The sequence below is a fragment of the Podarcis bocagei genome (assembly GCF_964188305.1).
Source record: "Podarcis bocagei genome assembly, chromosome: 6".
Classification (NCBI taxonomy): Eukaryota; Metazoa; Chordata; class Lepidosauria; order Squamata; family Lacertidae; genus Podarcis; species Podarcis bocagei.
The window spans coordinates 31,267,259-31,288,909 of NC_138130.1; the positions used below are offsets into that span (position 1 = coordinate 31,267,259).

Here is a 21,651-nt window from a genome sequence, read left to right on the forward strand (position 1 = left end):
TGAGAAGGCTCACCCATTCAGTGGCAATCACATTCTTAAGGCGTAGCAGCGTTCGCCTTCACCAGCAAAAACCTGTGAAGTGAAATGCCGTGACAACTTCCATACTAACCTCTTTATTATTACGTCATACGCTTTTGTTTGCCACAGCCTTCCTCGTCCGATTCGCTTAGCACTGTTGCCTACAAAAGCTTAACACTTCAATAAGCCACGCTTTGAAAGGTTTCTATCCCCCCCCCCCCGGTGATGTAGTTAAGAGAAGTGGTCCTTACACTTCAAGAGGAAAGCCAGTTTTAGAAGTTGTACAGTGGTACCTCGGGTTAAGTACTTAATTCGTTCCAGAGGTCCGTTCTTAACCTGAAACTCTTCTTAACCTGAAGCACCACTTTAGCTGGGGCCTCCTGCTGCCGCTGCACAATTTCTGTTCTCATCCTGAAGCAAAGTTCTTAACCCGAGGTAATATTTCTGGGTAAGCAGAGTCTGTAACCTGAAGCGTATGTAACCTGAGGTACCACTGTACTGGAAAGGAATGCAGCTTTAGCTGAAGAGCCAGGAAAGTATTAGCAGATTTCAGTGATGGTAGAAAGTCAATTCCTTTCACACCTTTGCCTCCAGACTAAGTAACTTTTGAAAAACATAATAATTACTTGAGGCAGGCATAGCAGTGTACAGTCGTACCTCCGCTTACATATCCCTCTGCTTACATAAGCGGCAAACCCGGAAGTATATTTCTGGGTTTTTGCTGCGCACGCAAGCGCAAAAGCAGTCCCTCCGGTTGTGGAAACCTCGGGGTCCGACCAGAGCTCTGGAATGGATCCTGTCCGCAACCAGAGGTAGCACTGTATACAAATCTAAGGAAAGTTTACTGCTGATAGCCAGTGATTCCAAAGTACAGAATTAAATGAGTCTTAAGTGTCAACTCACAATTCATTCGCCACAAGCAAAACTGTTCACATATCTGAGACAGACGGACCACACACACAGTGTTCACATGGCACAATAAACCATAGTTGCCTGCCATGAACATGCAAGGTGGCTTCTACTTCACTGCTAGCACAAGTGGCAGCACAAACCATGACCCCTGGGCTTAGCACTATGTCCATAACAGAGAATGTGGTTTGTTTTGCTCCAAGCGGCAAACCACGATACATTATAAACTTTTAACCACTATTTGTTGTGATGTGGAAACTGGGCCACTGTACTCAATTCCATTAGATGTTGCACACAACCTATGGGCACACAGAAGCCTCTTTCAGTCACTCCCATGACCCCTCACTGCACATTAATGCAAACAGAATACATAACGCTGGCATGTGAATCAACACTTTAGTCACAGCCACGATTCATGGACAGCTCAGGTGGTAGAGCATGAAACTCTTAATATCTCAGGGTTTAAGCCCCACATTGGGTAACAGGGTCTCATGGTCCCTTCCAACTCTACAAGTCTATGATTCCATTTGGCAATTTCTAGGCTTTTGTCAGAAATACTAATTCCATGCGTGAGCCTAACAGTTCTTTCAATGGTTGAATAGGGCTTCCGTTGACATAATCAGGGATTGTGCCCTGAAAACCCAAACTCCCAACCTTCAATAAGAGCCAATATATAACCCTCCACTGTTGTAAAAATAAACTTGAAAAAGCTAAACACTGCATACACTGAAGACTCAGACAAGCTGAGCCTATGAAAGTTTTCTACAGGTATTTTATCATCTTCTCCCGCTCCACAGACTTCAGTTTCAAATCCCTGCAGCGAGTGTCTGCAGCAGAATCGTGTTCCTCCAACCTTTCATAATTTTGTGGCCAGAAACAAGCACTCACAGGTGGTATTTAAATAAGTTATTAGCAGTTTAATTCTGCTTGTCATTTACCTCCAACAAATCCAAGTCTGATTGATTTACTAGAGTAGATAAAAATACACTTTGCATACACTAGAGATTTAGACACAGATACGACTCCTGTTCTCAACTTATGCAAGAACAGCAGCAGCCTGCATCAAAAAACATTATTAACGTAATCCATTTGGACTGTTCAGACCAAATAAAAGTTATGCTGAACAGGCAACCACAAAAGTCACAACAAAATTAAATGAGTGCCACAACATGGGAACATTTGGAGAAAACCCAAACCATGATCCTTCAACAAGCAAGAAGTCTTCATTATCTATACTGAAATGAAGGAGTCATATTATATTGATTTTCATGCAGCATCAAACCAAGCACTGACAACCAAGATTAAGCAATATTGCTTAATAAAGTCACACCTGAATTTAATGGACTTCATCACCATCATACAAGGAGCGAGACAAGCAATGCTGGCCTGTAAGCTGACCAACAGCAGGTAGTTCTTTCAAAAGGATATTCATTTAACTAAGATGTCCCCACATCTGCTAGGGAAAGATAAGTGTTGCAATCTGTTTTTACATGTGCAGTTTCAAATTCACATTTTTTTGAACAAATGTCATATTTTAATAGTTTCTGCACCATCATTACTTTTAAATTTGGTGTCGGCTTCTTCATCTTAAAGATAGGTGTTCATCGTATTACTAGGAACTGTAACTTTAAAGCATTTTCCTTTTTAAAAGTATCCGGATAAATTAAAATATTTTACAGTGGCTTGATTTCTCACTTTCATGCCACCCAGAACCTTTTACACAGCCTTGAGGCAAAAATTCCAGCTGCACAAGAATATGCATTTGTTTCAAACTATGACTTTATAAAATTAACACCAAGCATCTTCCACAAAGTGTCCCGACCAACAAGTTGGTTTTAAGAGTGAATCACTCCCTAAGAGGTATGGAGGATCATTCTCTGCAAGTAGCCTGGCAGCAGAATATTATTGTTCCAAAACATGAACCCTGTTACCTGCAGGAAGAGACTAAAGAATATATCCTTTGCTGGTGCCACCCAGTGTATCTACTTCTGCCTCTCTATGAAGGGAGACTGTTAAAAAGCCTTATGGCTCCATGGCCAGGTGCACTATTGGCAGGAAATGGTTTTCTTAATTCAAACATTGATATATTTAACCATCTACATTCTGAAGAATGTCTTGCCCCTACATTAATTACAATTACTTTAATCGTGAGTCGTCTTATGACAGACTTCAAGCAAGTTGTTCTTTGCACATTAATTCCCTCTATATGGGAAGAACGCACCATTCTTTTTAACAAAAAAACAAAACAAAAACCCCACACCACATTAAACCATGTTTGGCAAACTCTAGCCTTGTTCTGCTGGTATACAGATATTATACAGAGAATGACTGTACTTGGAGGAAGCAGCCTTTGCTTGCTGCCTTATGTTTTGTTTTTGGTTTGTTTGTTTTTAAAAAAAGTATTGTTAACCCAGATGCTTAGTCTTGCGGGGTCTTCAGTTCCATGAGCAAGAACACACATAACAAAAAACTGGATGTCAAATTCAGAATGAAACAATATTCTGGATGAAGCCTCGGGGGAGGAAAAGAGATTCTCTAAAATTGCCACCCAGAACTGCTAAATAATTCAGCCAATTAAAATACCTTCTCTGTGAAAAACAAGAAAATAAGCTTTCATATTGCCGAGTGATTTATATAAATAAATAGGTTCTGGAACAGTAGGCTGTTTGCTCCAAAATGATTTTGCACTGCTGAGCTAATAAAACACAGTTGATGAATAAATCTTGCCTGGTTGTAAAATGCAGAATTAACCATTCAGAATTAACCTTCCATTTGACGTTTAAAATATTACTTCTAGATGAAAAACCGGTCTATTTTTTTAATGCCTTTGACGAAAGCTATTAAAGATAAGGGTTCAACTACAGGTGTATATTTTTATCTCTCTGGTTGGGTTAATTTCTCCCCGTTCTCATATGAAGCTGAATCCCCCCGAGTCCATTACAACTACTGCTTTACACTGCTGAATTCTGCCAACAATCTGCTCAACATTTTAGCAGATGTTTCTGCATTTAAGGCCTTTGGGATCTTTTTTGGGTCCATTTCCTTTTCAACCTAAAAAGGGTATAGGTTTATTGTGATGACGCCGACATTATCAGATGAGTGCGTGTTTCTTTTCATTTTGGCCCTAATCCAGAGATCTGCATGCATGCTGTTGTGAAGATCTCTCTCCTCCTGAAGAGATTAAGGGTTCAGGGTTGAATAAATTCCTTTTACGCTTTCCTTAAGAAAGGGATGATGACTCTGAACTTACCTCAGTAACATCCATGACTTTGATAGCTGCAAGTTGGCCTGTCTTGACATGTCGACCCTAAGAAAAGAAGAACGAACCATTAGCCATTCCATTCATGCGTGAAATAAAAGACAATAGAAAAGTTATTCCATTTCCCACAGCATTGCTTTCCCATTAACTCCTCCATTACTTTCTTCTTCTTCTTCGTATTATTATTATTATTACTACTATTACTATTATACCCCACCCATCTGGCTGGGCCACTCTGGGCGGTTTACAGCATATATAAAAAAATTGTAAAACATCAGACATTAAAAATATTCCGACACAGAGCTGCCTTCAGATGTCTTCTAAAAGTCAGATAGTTGGAAATAGACATCTGATGGGAGGGTGTTCCACCAGGTGGGTGCCACTACTGAGAAGGCCCTCTGCCTGGTTCCCTGTAACCTCACATCTCACAGTGAGGGAACCGCCAGAAGGCCCTTGGAGCTGGACCTCAGTATAAAAATGTGCACACAACAAAAATCAGAAGACAATAGCTTTAAAATACTTAAAAGATAAAAACAAATCATTTACTTTTTACATTATGTAGCACTAGTATTCTTGTAAGCTACCTTTTCCTATGCTAACTCTCTACCAATGGGATACAGATGTACAGACATGTCTCGCTATCCAAACGTGACACGTTCTCAGCAAATTGCTTGTCAGTTAAGTGTTCACATAACAAGTCAAGAATTTCCAGTGATTCCTATGGGGAAATTTCTAATGGGTTCTTGACCACAGAATTTTGATCCCAAAATGATGGGGAAACCCTCTGAAACCTTGCAAAGGCAAACAAGGATGTAGACTCTCCTTCCTTGGAGGTTTTTCAGCAGAGGTTGGATGGCCATCTGTCATGGATGCTTCAGCTGAGATTCCTACATTGCAGGGGGGTGGACTAGATGACCCTTGGGTCCCTTCCAACTCTATGATTCTATGAAATGCTCTCTTGTTTGGCCTGTTTCCCCTTCCTTCCTTCCTTCCTTCCTCCCTCCCTCCCTCCCTCCCTCCCTCCCTCCCTCCCACCACAGTTTCTTATGAAACAGGTGCCATGGGCCAGCAGAACACAAAAAATAGTAATTTTTTAAGGCTGTTTATTTATTTGCACTACAGTGGTACCTCAGGTTAAGAACTTAATTTATTCTGGAGGTCTGTTCGTAACCTGAAACTGTTCTTAACCTGAGGTACCACTTTAGCTAATGGGGCCTCCCGCTGCCGCCGCACAATTTCTATTCTCATCCTGAAGCAAAGTTCTTAACCCAAGGAACTATTTCTGGGTTAGTGGAGTCTGTAACCTGAAGGGTCTGTAACCCAAGGTACCACTGTATTAAATGCATGTCCAGCTGTTTTGGATGTCTGAATCTGTGGTGTGTGTACAGCAAAGTTTGGATACCTGTATTTTCATATAATGAGTGTTTGGATAGTGGGAACGGCATGCATAACTCCCTTTGTTAAACTCTTACTTTGTGAAGGTCTGATGATTAGATACAAACAAACAAATCCAAATCTACCCTTGGCAACCCGAGAAATTTCAGTGATTCATGTGTGGTGTGTCACACACATATGTAATGCACCACAAACACACCCACACAACCCTCCCCCTTCCAATGCAATTGCAGTGTAACAAGACCAGCTTACAACAATAAAATCCAACAGTAGTAGGATGAAAATTAAGATAGGCTCAGCAGATAAAATCGTTTTACAGATGAAGGATTGTTGCATAAAAGTAATAAGAAAAAATGTTTCACAATGAGAGGCATCTCATAGGTAAAGATGTTCCACAATCTGTGCATGACCAGAGAGAAAATTCTTTCTGTCATCAGAACCATTCATTCCTGAGCCATAGGGCCTTCCCAATAGATCTTAGGGAGCAGGTCATCAAAAATGTGTTCAAAATATGCAAAAGCTTCTTTTTTCCAGAACCCAAATAACAATGGGAGAGTTCACATACAGCTCTTTTACCTCTCATCAGATGGCAATGTAAGGTAGGATCATATTTCAGCTATGAATTATCAAGTAAGCTGTCCAGCCATTCGATACTGATTTATGTACATGCATGTCAGAATTAACCTCAGCTGGTAAAGTTCTAAAGCTAGACCACAGAAAAAGGAAACAGAAATAGGAGGGGATTTGATAAGACAGAAGTGTGCCCACCCCTGTTCTGGAACTGAGCAAACAAGAGCTTTATTAAAAATTGCACTAAGTGATTACTAGAAACTGAAGTTATCAGCCTTCAGTGAGTCCTCCTCTGATCCTGCTAACCTCAGATTCTGCATCCTAAAAAGTAAAACAATGTTCTTTGAAGCTATGCAATTTGGACCACAAAGCCTATGTTTAACATCATGCAGGTCAAATTTGGCCTACCAGACCAACGTGGGGAAGCCACACCCACCCACTCCACATATGAAGGCACCCTCGGCTGATGGGAAGTTGCTCAAAGAGGGGAATGTGGTTTCCTTTCCATGGAAACTGTTTGTTTCTACCAGCACTGCTCTTTGATGTCGTTCCACATGGAACCTCTCAACCTGAAATGTCCTGCAATGTTGAAAGGACTGGTGCCAGGAGAGGCTTAGCAAACTTCCCTGCACTCTGCCTGCCACTGCCGCAATGTTATATCTACAACCATGAGGAATGGCACCAGCAGCTAATGCCCAACAGTAAGGCGCTATTGCCTTCACGCCTTCTTGAAAGGCTTGCCAGAAGCATCTGATTGGCCAATAAGAGAAATTGAACAGAATGAACTTATTTGTCTCATCCAAAAGGGTGGTGTTCTTTTAATTGTGTGTGTGTGTAAGTGTAAAAGCCTCATTTCAGGCTTTAGAATGGTAGCTATGGGCTACAGAATGAATTGCTTTCAAGGGCTGTGGAACCTTCAAGCAGTGAATCAAACTTGCCCTTGATGACAGATGATCTGCTCTTGCCACCAAATCAACACACTTTTAATACATCAGTAAAACTCTTCTCGTTCTCTTTCAGTAGGGGGGGGAAACTTGATAAAGCAAATCCAAGCACTGTAACCTCTGCTCACTGAGTAATTTAGTTCTATAATCACTCCAGAGCTCTTCTTCATCTCGTTACAGGAAATAAAGCAACAGTCTATATAAGACAAAGAGTGACTCATGCCCCCCCCCCACAATCTTACTATGAGTTGAAGGGGGTGGACCGAAGGTGCGAGAGAGAGAAATGCAGAATTAAAGAAAAGACTAAATAAAGAGCGCAGAGTCAGGTGAGCAAAAGGCCTACTTGTTCCTTTCATTATTTACTTGCACTGTCCATTCTGCAAACATTCCCCATTTAAATGCATCATTTGTGCTATTTTAAAAATAATGCATACATGCAGAGGGAGAAGAAACAGAAATACCTTGGAAAAGCAAAGAGCAAACTAAGTATTTAATGATAGGAATCTGTTCACAGCATTTGCGCAAGGTATAGCTTTCCTCATATTCACGCCCTTTCGGAAGATTAGAATCTGCAATCGTTCTTCCTTGTGAGGAACAGAGTCATGACGCAGCAGCTTCAAAAGATTCCTGCTGCTCCAAAACTCAGTGCTTTCCACAAAGCAGCGAAGTACACTAAAACTAATAATTCATTCTGCTACTCCTAAGGATAGCATGTGAAAAGAGTTTGGATTTACTAGCCCCCAGGCCCTTGGGGAGAGTTATGTCAAGCTGTGGGATGGGAAAAGAAGACTGTGGGAAGTGCAGAATTCCCACTGTCCCAAGCCAAACATAGCACTCAAAACCTTATTTTAAAGGCAATTCAATTTATGGTACACCATAAATGTATGCAATACTTAAAGATCTTGGGACTTGGGCAAGAAACTGATCACAGCTTATACAGTGTCAACACAGAACAGGCACTGAAACGTTTCAGTTATATTTAAAGCATACAGGACTCCCAAACTATTCTCCTGTCAAACAAGCGATTGGCCCAAGAGGTTTTTTGTTTGTCTGTTTTCCAAGAGACAGCTTATCAGGAAAGTGACTGCTGCATCTTTTGTTTTTGTTTTCAACACATGCTCTTAGACTTGCATTTGTGGAAATAGTTTTGTAAGTTAACAAGAATTGCTGCAGAAGTTCCTCCTGTTGCTTGCATTTCTATCTGTCTCTTTATTCGAGCTGGGTAACCTCTGGCTCTCCAGATAATGAAGAACCATAACTCCCATCATTCTGGACCATGGGCCATGCTAGCTAGAGCTGATTGGGAGATGTTGCCCAACAACCTATGGAGGTCCACAGGTTCCCCACTACTAAACTATATACTGGGACTGTGTATAAAGAATGCACATAGTAATTACAGTACAGCCATACCTCAGAAGTCAAACAGAACCCGTTTCGGAAGTCCATTTGACTTCCAAAATATTCAGGAACCAAGGCGCAGCTTCTGAGTGGCTGCAGGAAACGCCTGCAGCCAATCGGAGCTGCGGAAGCAGCAACGGACGTTCGCAAACCAGAAAAATCACTTCCTGGTTTGCAGCGTTCGGGAGCCAAAACGTTTGTCTCGCAAGGTGTTTGACTTCCGAGGTACGACTGTATTTCCTGTCACTTCGATTAATTATTTCCATAAGATCTCAAGCTCTGTAAATATTTGTATCTGGACCAGAATAAGCTGTGCAAATCAAATAGAATATGTGAAGATCTTTGCTTTCCTTGGCACAGAGTCAGAATAGGCCCAAAATACCTGCTTCACTGTTCCTTTGGGGAAGATGCTCTAAAACAAACAGCCACAGACAACAAGACAACAGACCAGGAAGCCCAACATAAATTGATGCTTAGAAGAAGGCAGAAATTTCATTCAGAGATTGAGGCTCAATTGTACCACAGAGCAGATACTATTCAGTTCCAGTCCTAACAAGATTTAAAAACAAAACAAAAAACAAAAACTAGGAGCACTTGGCAGCTAGGTTAGGGAAAGAAAAGGCACTAGTAACTCATTAGTGCTGCACTGACCAAGTGAATGGTGAATGAGGAACATCCAAGCACTCAAACAAAGTCTTATAACCGGATCTCATTGCATTGCTTCTATAAAGCAATGGCCAGAATTAGATTTTTCCATGATGCTACTTGCTCAAGTAGATTCTGTTATGTGGAATTCTACAAGCCTTAGGCAAAATGCAAGTTGTGTGTTACTAACATTACTAGGGATACTAAATTAAGAAAGCAACTTGCCTCCAGGCAAATTACTGCATTATACAGGATTGCTGTCATCGCTGGGCTCCTCTCTGACGCTCTCCCCAATATGCACGGTGTGCATTTGCTGCATCTTTCATCACCCAAGTAAACCTCCCCAAGTTGTTGGTTTTATTGTGGGGGGTAACAAATCAAGCCTTTCCCAGCTGGCAATTCTTCAAACTGACCTTCCTATCATCCATACCATGAAGAAGCGAGTAAGGACAGTGAATCACGGGGATGTAGAGTAAGCGGAGACATACAGACTATGCTCCCATACTAGCTTTCCTCACCAGTGCTTATACTACTCTGTGGTCCCTCACCCATCCCTGAGATTCCAAGTGCATTCTCCTTTTTTTAAGGTGTGTCATTCCATCCACCCCACCCCTCCCCCAAATTGGTTCACAGCAATTTTTAGATAATTTCAATTAGAATCCAGTATGAGCCAGCTGCCTATTCCTGTACTGCAGGGTATTGGACTCTGTGATCCTCAGGGTCCCTTCTAATTCTACAATTTCTATTATTTGAATTGCTGAATCAGTGGTCCCTACTGTGGCTGAAGATCCACATATTGGAATCAAAATGTTGCGATTCCAAAATGGGCTACATATCATGAAATTATATTGTGGTAATATAGCATTAGCAAACACACAGAGAGAGAGGGGGGGGGGCACTTGTTCAACTGTCTGTTGATGGGCAGCATCCAGAGATATGCACAAAGTAGTCTCAGAACAGCCCAAACTTCACACTTTAAAAAGCACACCACAGGCTACAAATAATCCACAGGTCACTCTTAAAGAATCAAGGTCTTGAGAAGCTTGTGCTTTGGCACATTTAGCACACAAAAGCTTGAAGTCAGCACTGGGTGATTTAAAAAAATATGTTTATTCCAAAAGACACAGAAGATCGATAGAAGGATCTTGTGTTTTATGTGAAATGCAAACAAAGGGAAACACTTTCATCCAACAATTGAAGCTAAGGCAGAAAAATATACATGGCCGAACAGCTGTTACGGGGAACACTTGTCATGTGGATAAGCTTCTTAAAAAAAACAAAAAACCAATTTCTGTTGTTTACAGAATCAACTCTTGAAAAAATTAGCAGTAAAAAAATCCAGAAATCAAGACTGTGGGACTTTAGTGAGAGAAGGTTCTGTTTCTGCTTCCTGAGGATGAGCTACCTTAACTGCTTTGTGGCCATCATGTTTTATCTTTTCCTCTTATTCTGCTTCAGGTTGGATGTGAGCTAGATATATTATCACCAGGTGTCTTTATTGTGAACTGTGGAGGGAATTTTTTTAATGTGGGTATAATATTACATTATTGGTGTTTGATACTGTTAACAAAATTATTGTTGTGTTTTATGCTCTTTTAAACTTACGATATATTTTTCAATTAACTGTAACTGTTGATTTCATAGAAATGTAGAATTGGAAGGGACCACGAGGGTTCTCTAGTCCAACACCCTGCAATGCAGGCATCTTTTACTATTATTGTATCATAATAATGGTCATTTCTATACAAATCAGTGCTTGAAACTCCGATTGTTCTAGGCGCATTTTGTGACAGGGAATTTGCGTGAGCGGTTTCTGAGCTATGGGCACAGTAGTGCACCTAAGATTTCAGATTAAAATTGAAGAGTGGAAGGAAAGGAGGACCCTTTTCTGCCTCCCCACTTCCAGCTACTCTCTGAAGACTAGAGAAAGAACACAGTGGACTTAATTCGTCCTGGGGGTCCACACTTACCCCGAAAAGTCTGCATCCAGAGGCACCGTTTCTGCGCACGCGCAAAGCAAAACCCAGAAGTATACATTTCCAGGTTTGCCACGTTAGTAACTTGAAATTACAGTACCCAAAGCTAACATAACCCGAGGTACCACTGTATTAAGGGAGTAGGCAGGGGAAGGACTAGAAAAATGAACATAATTTTTTTGCTGCAGTTCATTCATTTTCAGCTTTGTATTCTTGCTATAAAAAAGCACGTCTAGACATTCTGTTGGTGTGCCCATAACCTTGGTTTAAGGTTTCATTTAGAGTTGGACTAGATGACTCTTGGGACCGCTTCCAATTCTACAATTCTATTATTCTTTTGTTATGAATTATGGTTATTTACCTGCATGCATGTGTGCGATAGGCCAAGTTATTTATTCACCAGAGTGAGAGAGGAGAGAGACACTCTAGAATGCAAAAGTGTTAAGTATTATTATCCCAGCACATCACATCTGAAGTAGCTTACAAAGGAATACCTCTGTGATGGGAAGTTTATTCTGAGGCTAAACGTTAGTTTTGTCCTTGTGGAGAAACAGAACTCTTAACAGTGATGCTAAAGGCTTCTACAAGCCTCTCTTTACCAATTCATACCCCTGGGCTTGTCTTTCTATCCTCACCAGTCTATTTGGGCCTCACAGAGGAGCAGCTGGAAGGCAAACACCCACAATTGCTGGCCTTAGACGCTAGGAAGCCCCTACCATTTTCCCTTGCCTATTCAAAGCCTCTGCAAACAAGCCTCAAGAAAATGCAGAACTGCCAGTTTTCCTTGCTAAAAAATCATCCCGAGGCTCTGTGCATTCAGGAACACTAGGCTGTTCAGAGAAAAGCTGTATTCCCTGGACGAAAGCCTGTGCCAGAGTTCTACAGAATCAGAAAAAGGGGGTCTTTTTTTTTTCTTTACCCAGTGAAAGCAGAGCAAAGTGCGCATGCACACCAGGAGACCTCAAATATCCTACTGTTGTTATGAGGCAGGAGTCATCGCTGCTGCCAGACAGAGATTGGACGATGCAACAGCATTCTACACAGTCCAGCAAAAAGAAAGAAACCCGGCTCATGTGACCTGCCGCGGTCTGTGACAGATCCCACTGAATGCACAGGCAGTGAGTGAAGGCTGGCCATTGCCGACTTGCAAGGAACAAGCAGGGAAATCGCACATCTGGGGGTCTGGAAGATAACAACTGTATGTATTCTTGGCTAAATCCATTCAAAGCCCTCAAGCGGCAGCTTCTCACGCACCACTCCCATAGGAAGACCGTGTGAGTGTGTGTCACAACCAAACACAGATACAATCAATCAGGATGAAAACAAGCAGAGATACATAAATTCAGAGACACCAGTCAAGCTATTCATCAAAAGGAGATTGTGGAGGAGGGAGAGAAAATGAAACTAATTTCTGGACAGCATTCCCGATTTGCCTCTTTCTTGCATGCTGCTTTTGTTCTTTAGTAAAGCTGGAGATTTGGGGAGAGCGGGGGACTGTCTTACTGAACCCTCCCCTAAACAGGCATCAGTTAGTTAGACTCACTGCTTCTGCCCCTTGAAAAGTTATCATAAAATAACAATGCCCGTGGTGTACAGTGGTACCTCGGGTTACATACACTTCAGGTTACAAACGCTTCAGGTTACAGACTCCACTAACCCAGAAATAGTACCTCGGGTTAAGAACTTTGCTTCAGGATGAGAACAGAAATCGGACTCTGGCGGTGCAGCGGCAGCAGAAGGCCCCATTAAGCTAAAGTGGTGCTTCACGTTAAGAAGAGTTTCAGGTTAAGAACGGACCTCCGGAACGAATTAAGTACTTAACCTGAGGTACCACTGTATAAAGTTCTTGAAAGCTGCCTAAAATGCCATTTAAAATAGACAAAGGAGGAAGGGCTGCACTGTGTTTTCACAGGGACAGGGGAAAGTATGTTTCTACACACAGAGATATGAATCTCCAGATTTGGTATTAGTTAATCCAGATATAAATGTGCTTCCTAAACTTCTACTAACTAAAGTAAGAATTAAACTTATGGCAAACTTATGTAGTGTAACTTCAGAAGCAATTTTCCTCTGAAATAATGTGAAGGATAATAAAAAGAAGCAATGGGTGAGGAACAGGCTCCATTTAAAAAATAATAATCACTGGCTCATTGGGAGTGTAAGTGGGGATCTCCTCCATTGTGTCTATGTCGTACAATAATTTATTCTCTAGTTGTAGTCACATGAATGGAGAAACATTCCCAAGGCAGAACAAAAGGCCTTTTCTAGGAAGTCTACAAGGAGGCCTTTAAGAATTTAAGAACATACAAAGCATCGCTCCATTTAGTCTTGAAACTGTGGCATCAAATTTTAAGAGAGATCTGTCATGCAACAAAGTTACCACTTCCACTTAAAAAGCATTTTATGCCTCAAATACAGTGGTGCCCTGCAAGACGAATGCCTCGCAAGACGGAAAACCCGCTAGACGAAAGGGTTTTCCGTTTTTGAGCTACTTCGCAAGACAAATTTCCCTATGGGCTTGCTTCGCAAGACAAAAATGTCTTGCGAGTGTTTCGATTTTTCGCTCCCCCCCTTTTTCTAAGCCGCTAAGCCGCTAATAGCCTTTTAGCCGCTAAGACACTAAGCCTTTAATAGCCGCTAATCCGCTAAACCGCTAATAGCGCTAATCCGCTAATAGGGTTGCTTCGCAAGACGAAAAAACCGCTAGACGAAGAGACTCGTGGAACGGATTAATTTTGTCTTGCGAGGCACCACTGTAACCCTGGTTGGGAGTAAAAACGTCAACCCTACATCTAAACCTATGTAAGTTTGCATTTTCCAACACTAACTCATTTTTTTCTGTATATAGCTCAGAATCAGCTAATGTTCCATTGTGCCTCGGGGGAAAGTTCAGTACCAGTTCAAGTCTGTATACAGAAATCTCAGTAATGTTGCCAATATACTGTACCTACTTGATACCTTTCGGGTCACAGAAACAATTTTTATGAAATGTTGCTTGAATTCAAAAGTTGGGAGCATCATGCCATCATGTTATGCAGGGGTTGGCAAACTAAGGTCCGCGGCCGGAGCAGGTCCCAAATTGCCTTCAGGATCCGGCCCGTGGACTATCCGTAGATCGACATGGGGATTCTGTTAGTTCAGGCTGCGCCATTTTTTCCCCGTGCCATTCCATTCCCCACACACACACACACACACACACACACACCGCGGTGGCGACTCCTCCCTCCTCCTGGCTTCTCCCTGCCCTGCCTAGAGAAGGAAGGGGGCTGGGCTGAGCTGGCACAGCGCCATTTTAAGCAGCACCTCTACGGAGTCAGCCCTTTGGCGCCACTCATCTTCCCTCCGCCGCCCTGGTGCTCTTGTGGGCCAGAGAGTGGAACGGATGAGCTCGCTCTGCTTACCCACGAGAATCAGCAGCGGCGGTGGTGGTGGTGGAAGCCCCAGGGAAGGTAAGCGCAGCGGCTGGGGCTGGGGAGGAGGACTACTTGCCCCCCTCGCCTCTGCTTCCTCTTCCGGCCCGCCACAAGGTCTGAGGGACAGCGGACCCCTTATGTTATGTGACCGTACACAGCAAAATTTACATACACAATATAATCCAATTCAAATCATCCTAACCCTTACAACCAGCATTTGAAATTCACGGGTATTGACCACTTGCAACCAAGTCAAGATGCCTGGTGCTTGACATCTCCACCATCTGGAGTTGCATGCCTGCAAATCCTTGGATTTTGATTGTTTCACACCAGCAACACATCCTTTAGAATTATATCAGTTACATAGGAGCCAACTCCTAGCGGCCATGGAGGTTTCGCCCCCCCAAAATATAATACCTGAGCGCGCGCGCACACACACACACACACACACACACACACACACACGTTGAGGGGCATTGCCATTCAAATGGTGTGCATGCATCCTGTCATATGATTATGTAGGGCAGGGCTTACCTGCTCCCGCCCTAATATTTTATTCAAGTTGGCACCCCAATTAGTTATATTTTATCTGCATCAGAATGAATTTCAGGAACCAAATTTTTTTTAAAAAAAAATTAATTTCGAGCCATCTGGCCCCAAAATGGCAACTAGGCATTCCGTTTTGGCAGCTGCAACCCTGATTTAAGGAGCCTTTTGGCTCCTACTTTATGTGTCTGAGTTTCTAACGTTGCTTACAACTATTCATTGGAAAGATAGTCCTGGAACTTGGAATAAAACATTTTAAGAAATAAAAATGGGACCTGAAACTTTTTCCAAAATAATAGTGCCAACTGATTTAGAAGTTAGAGGGAAGTGAAAAGAGAAAGCCTAAAAGACTTGACCTTCTCCTCACATCCCAAGAGAGGGTGTGTGCATGTTCCTGATGTTGTGAGGGATGCTGGAGCCACAGTTCTTTTTCCAGGGTGTGCAAAGCGAAGGCACACTTACGTTCATGCTTCCTCTCTCAACCTTCTCCAAAACATATAAGCATGGTGCTAAATATCACCCCAGGAACAATGTGCTTGAGAGAATTTAGGCAAACTTTTAACTACCACTGAAAGCCATGGATCTTAGCTACACAATTCTCCATGTGCTTAGCTCTTCTGTAGCAACAGATGATATTCTGGATTGCAGTCAGTCCCTCTCAAAGCAGGCAATATATTCAAACAATAGCCTTGTGCTTCTTTTTCTACACAGCAAGTGCCATGGCTCATTAAATTCACAAGATTATATTTTCAATAGCACAGTCATTCCCAGGGGAAGAATACCTAATTTCTGGGTAAATGGCAGATTGTACCATTTTGTCACAAATAAAGTTAAGGGTGTGTATGTATGTGTGTGTATCAAGTTCAAGAAATCAGATTCATATATGAACTCTGTCACTAGAAACTACTTGGAAGCAACTTCATGGCCACAGTGTTTTTGGCCACACAATACTCTCTTAATCCAGGTACTTGAACTCATGTGCTTGAAGCTGCCAAAGGCTCGTAGGGATCCATTTAAGAAAAGATCATGTGGAGCTATATGCACATTGTCGGCTGTTTAAGTCCAGTTGCTTCTTCACAAACATGTTCGTAACAAATTGATTTTTTTTAATGGCTTTTACAGGTGAAAGGCACATTCATAGGGGGAAAAACCCCAGATAACTTCAAAATGATGTAAATTAGGAGGCAGATAATTTTATATCAAATGTACACACTTGTCAAAACAGGCAAGTAATTGTACTTTTGTCGCTCATCTGGAAAGACGGAAAAGGCGTCATTCTTAAGGTGACCAATATATAAGCAAAACACAACCGAAAACACCTTTCCCGCCTAAACTGGAAGCCAATCAAGTATAGCTGCATTAAAGCAAGCTGCAACTTTTTATTGCCCGGGGGGGGGGGGGCGGTTTACAAGCCCGCCTATATAACATGACTAATGAGAATTAAGATCTGTCTCTAGGTTGTCCAAGGAAAACACCTTTCTGTAAATACAAGGCTGGTTTGTGTGTTCTCTCACACACATAGGTGATTAACTTGAAGGTACAGTGGTACCTCGGGTTACAAATGCTTCGGGTTACGAACTCCGCTAAGCCGGAAGTAGTACGTTGGGTTGCAAACTTTGCCCCAGGATGAGAACGCAAATCGTGCGCCGGCAGCGCGGCAGCAGCGGGAGGAGCCATTAGCGAAAGCACGCCTCAGGTTAAGAACGGTTTTGGGTTAAGAACGGACCTCCAGAAAGAATTAAGTTTGTAACCTGAGGTCCCACTGTACATGGGGAAAGCAGGTATGAATGTAATTTAAAGAACTATAATATTCTTCTGACCTTGTAAGAGGATTTAATTCCCATCTTCCTTCCTTCCTTTCTTTTAAAAAGCTTCCTAGTGGCTAAATCATATACTGTACAACAAGAACTCAAATCACAGATACAAAGAAACAACCCCCAAATATATTATTTACTTATTATTAACTTATATACTGCTTAATTGCCAAGATTGCTTATAAGCAGTTGACAAGAATATAAAATAGGCAACAGAACAATTTCATTGAAACATCAAAATAAGCTTCCACAATTAAAATGTACAATAAAAGAAGCCCAATTAAAACAGCACAGCAATTATATCTTCTGTTTGCTTAGCTCCAGTTAACATCCTGGCAGCAGTGTTATCTTGGTTTATCTGCAAGGCTGCTATATAGTACAGAGCGGATATAGTACCGTGGCTAATCAGACAGTATAATTTAAAAGTTATCTAGAGTTACTAGCAACAAGTAACTGAAGCTATTAATTTCAAACAGACTGCAGCTAGACAGTGCTCCCCGAATTATAACATACAGCCTGAGACACATATGCAGTCCCTACTTACTAAATAAATTTCCAGCTGGAAGCAGAAAGTGTTTCAAAAACAGACAAGACACCTTGCTTGAGGCAAGTGTCTTCTGAGCTGTGAACCTTGTTGGCATCCATTTGTCTCGAGAGACAACGGAATGTGCCTCCAGGGAGTGAGGTTGGACTGCTATGTTAGCAGCACCTAACTGACCTCCCCGGGGTACAAGCCTGGGGGGGGGTGTATGGAGGTCCTGGGTGCCCAGACAACAAGACCCCCTTCTCAGCCTTGTTGATATGGTCCAAAGGAAAACAGAACACTATGTTTGGCACTAGCTGAGCTACAGAGGTTGCTAGAAGGTGGCATACAAGGCACCATCCAACCATCTTAAGAGACTCCAGTCTGGATTTAGGGTTTAGGCAGCAACAGTTTAGGGTCAGATTTTTCCTTCTCCTAGATAGGTTACCCTCCCAGGTTGATGAGCCCCATCTGCCCCTCGCATCCCTCTCCAGCACAGGAAGAAACCACCTTCTTAACTCTTGGACCAGTACTGATGAATCTACGTGCCATCTGGCTTTAAAATGTTTCTTTATACTAAGCAAAATTTTCGATCCTCACCCTACAGAGAACACTCCAAATGTAGTGGAAGAAACATCCCAGTTTAATTCTCCCCACCCCCCATCTCTCCCTACCTCCTTCCCTCTCTCACACACATTACCCAAACCTTCACATGAGAAATTTTTGCCAAACTGCATTCATACTATAAAACTGTAAACTAAGAGACAAGATTTATTGGAGGGGGACCCACAACTAAGGGCGAGACCACATACATGCCTCATAAAACAGCCGTTTCTGAAGTACACCAGAGCACGGCCAATTAAAAATATTTCAATTAGAAGGGGTAAATTGATAACAAAGCCGGATTGGATGCATTGTTTAACGTGAAACCAGATTGAATTTAGTGTTTCACATTTAGCCGTTGGCCAGGTTCAAATCAGGAGTACATCCAGTCTCAAAAGACCAAGCAAGCATGGTCATAAAACATGTATTATTATTCTCCTCTGTCATGAGCTCTTCGGTATCATAATCCAAGTAAGGTCATCTTCTTCACAAAACCTTTCCATGCATGCAATCAGGAGTTTTTAAAAGCTTGCATTAATTGTTTAGAAAAAGGTACATCTATTTAATCAAATTAAGTTCTGCCTATCTAAGTATCTATTTAAACAGCTGTATGGGAAGGGGAAAAACTGCCTATGGCCTATATCTGTAAACTGCAAAACTCAAGTAAATTGTAGGACAACTCCCTATCCCTGGCGATGCCCTACCCAAAATGTGAACTCGCTCAGAATTCTACATAAAAACATTAAGTATCAGCAGACAGCAATATTTGAAAGACTTGGCTTGAATCCAGAACTCTGCTTGGGGGCAGAGAGGAGGAATTCTACACTGAATGTTTGTTCCATGTTGAAATCAAATAAGCCACTGATCCAGGATGACTCTTAACCATTGAGCAATACCTTCCAGCTCGTCATAGGAATACCTGCAAAAGGTGTGTTACAGAGTCATCCACCCACACAATACTTTCGCTTCCATCTCCAAATCTCCTGAACGGACTCTTGGGCTGGGGTACTGTTTAGGAGGTTTTGTTGCTATTATTTATATTATTATTTTTTGCATCTTTACTTTTAGGTATTATTACTTATGTAGGGGTGTTGTTGTTTTTTACAATTTGGTTGTATACTTTGTGATGTGTTTTATTTAGTGTTTATGACTACTTTTCTTACACTTGTGATTATGTAAATAGTTTCATGTTGCAAGTCACTGCGAGCGTGGTTTTAACTATAGAAAGGCAGCATGCAAATAAAATGATTTGGGGGGGGGAGATGAGTGATGGAGATGAATCAGCTAAAGAGCCTGATTCAGGGTAGGGAGCAAGGAGTCCTCTTCCTTCTCTTCTGCTTACAGGATCCTGCTATTAAAAGAGGTAGAGCAAAACCTACACGAGTGTGTGCTCAATTTCACGGAATATTTGACCAATGTAAAAAAATAACAATCTCAAACTACAAACAAAGACAGGTTTATGAAAAGTTACTACAGCAATTTGGAAAGGTAAAAATGGGAAAAGGAAGAGCTATTAACCGTTTTCTTCAAGAACAGAGTTTACTCAAAAACCTTTAGATTGAAAATGAGCAACTACACATTAACTGTTTCTGTTAAGAAGCCATCACATGTTTTAATATGTTTTTATCTTCCTTTTAGGGATGCGGGTGACACTGATCAGCAGGTTGATCAGAAGGTTGGCTGTGGGAAGCTCCTGCAGCCAATCGGAAGCCACGCCTTGGAAGCCGAATATTTCGGAAGTCGAACAGACTTCCGGAACGGATTCCATTTGGCTTCCAAGGTATGACTGCATACACATTTTGTTTCAATCTGTCATCATTCATAATACAGCCCAATAAGTGTTCTCTTGTTAATTCTACAGGCAGGATCATCTGTGCTCTTAACTAAAACGTGTCCTCCTCCCAGAGAGCACACGTTGTGGTGAGATCAAGACTGACCTTACTGCTGTTGTGGGTGGAAGCGATTGGGTAGCCTCAACAACCCGATTGGTGGTCCCTTGGTTGCTGGGGTAAATCTGGCCAATGGGATCGTTTCATGCATTAACCGAGGGACCCATATATACCGCTGCACGTTGCGTTGAGCTTCCTCTTTTTCGCCTTGTGCACCGGATCATCCGCCCACCCTCCCTATATTTAGGGTTCATTATGAGCTTGCTACGCCGTCATGGGGCGTCTACTTTTTGGGACAGGGGCCCGGTAGGAATTTTCCCATTTGGCTGATTGGCTGGTGCCACTTGGATTTCGCCTGCCGCATAGCAAATCATCACAACTTTGTAAGGTTTGGCAGTTAGGCATTGGTTCAATGGTGGTGGACGGGATGTGGATAGGCTGTGCCTGCCCCTCCAATGCTAGGGTATTCCATTAAAGGAATCCAGGGGCTCGCTTTGCTTTTGTCCAATCCCCTTCCAGGGGTTAGGGCCATGCCAGAGCCCCTGCGAGCATTTGGGGTGAGCTTGAGTCCGAACCTGCTCCAATCCTCCCCCAGGATGTTTTCCCTTATTGACGTCTGCCGGAGTCCAGGCGTCAGTGCTGCCCTCCTGAGGTCAGGTGCAGCTAGTCAGGAACAAATGCCTAAGCAAACCACTCATGATCTGTAATCAAAGTTGTGGCCAAAATTATGCCAATAACCTTAAACTAAACTCCGTGTCAATTGTGTCTTTATTTATTGGGAGAGGTCTTGGGATCTTAACACGCAACTGTTACCTCCTTCCCTTCCCCTTTGAAAACTCTGATAAACACCAAGCACTGCAACTTGCTGAACTGCGCAGCCTTCCTTTTTTCAGTTCTATCAACACTCGGGGATAGGAAAGTCCTTTTTGGATACATGCTGTCAGGAATTCAAAACTGGCCTCAAGGTTGTGAACACAGTAGGGTCATCACAACTTTAAGGAAACAATCAATGTGCCCCAGGGGACTGTCTCAGCCACCTTCTCACGGTACACATCTTACCTGCCTGATAAGTTGGTGCTTACGGAATGTTTCTGTCTAGACAGGTGGAAATTCCTTTCCATAGGCTTTCCTGGAAGGGCATGTTCCAAAAACTAACTTCCTCAATGTCTAGCTCTTCATCTGAAAAAGATACTAAGGCTGAGTCACATACAAGGCTCAGTTGCTCAAAAGGCAAAACCCATCCTTGAACCAACTTCTGGAGAGGTAGCCAGGTTAATCTCTTGCAACAAAGAACACCTTAAAGACTAAAGCAATTATTATGGCATAAACTACTGTGGGATATAGTCCATCTGACAAGCAGGAAGTGTTATCATGAGGAACAGGCACAAACAGTGGTACCTCCTGTAACAAACTGTCCTCCTTACACACGCTTTGGGTAACGAGCTCCGCTAACCCAGAAGTAGATGCTCCCGGTAACGAACTTTGCCCTGGGATGCGAGCGGAAGTCGCATGCCAGCAGCACGGCAGGACGCCTCTTTAGCGAAAGCGTGCCTCATGTTAAGAACGGTTTTGGGTTAAGAACAGACCTCCGGAACACATTAAATTCATAACCAGAGGTACCACTGTATACATTTGATGATGGTGATGATGATTCTGGAGGGGCTGTAAACAGTGGATCCAGAGGGAAATAAAATGGGGAGGGGAGCAGGAAGCTATTCACAAAAAACAGTAGAGCTGAGCAAGCCTATC

At 42.4% G+C, this 21,651-nt stretch overlaps 1 protein-coding gene across 4 annotated transcripts in view; it reads right to left on the reverse strand.

The window, feature by feature from the left end:
• Window positions 1–21,651, reverse strand: part of MAP4K4 (mitogen-activated protein kinase kinase kinase kinase 4) — a 128,601-nt gene that overhangs the window by 67,393 nt on the left and 39,557 nt on the right. For all 4 annotated transcript variants that reach the window (XM_081198702.1, XM_081198701.1, XM_081198700.1 and 1 more), the window contains exon 3: window positions 4,178–4,234. In XM_081198702.1, the coding sequence (XP_081054828.1) occupies window positions 4,178–4,234 (57 nt within the window). The remainder of the gene's footprint in view (window positions 1–4,177; window positions 4,235–21,651) is intronic.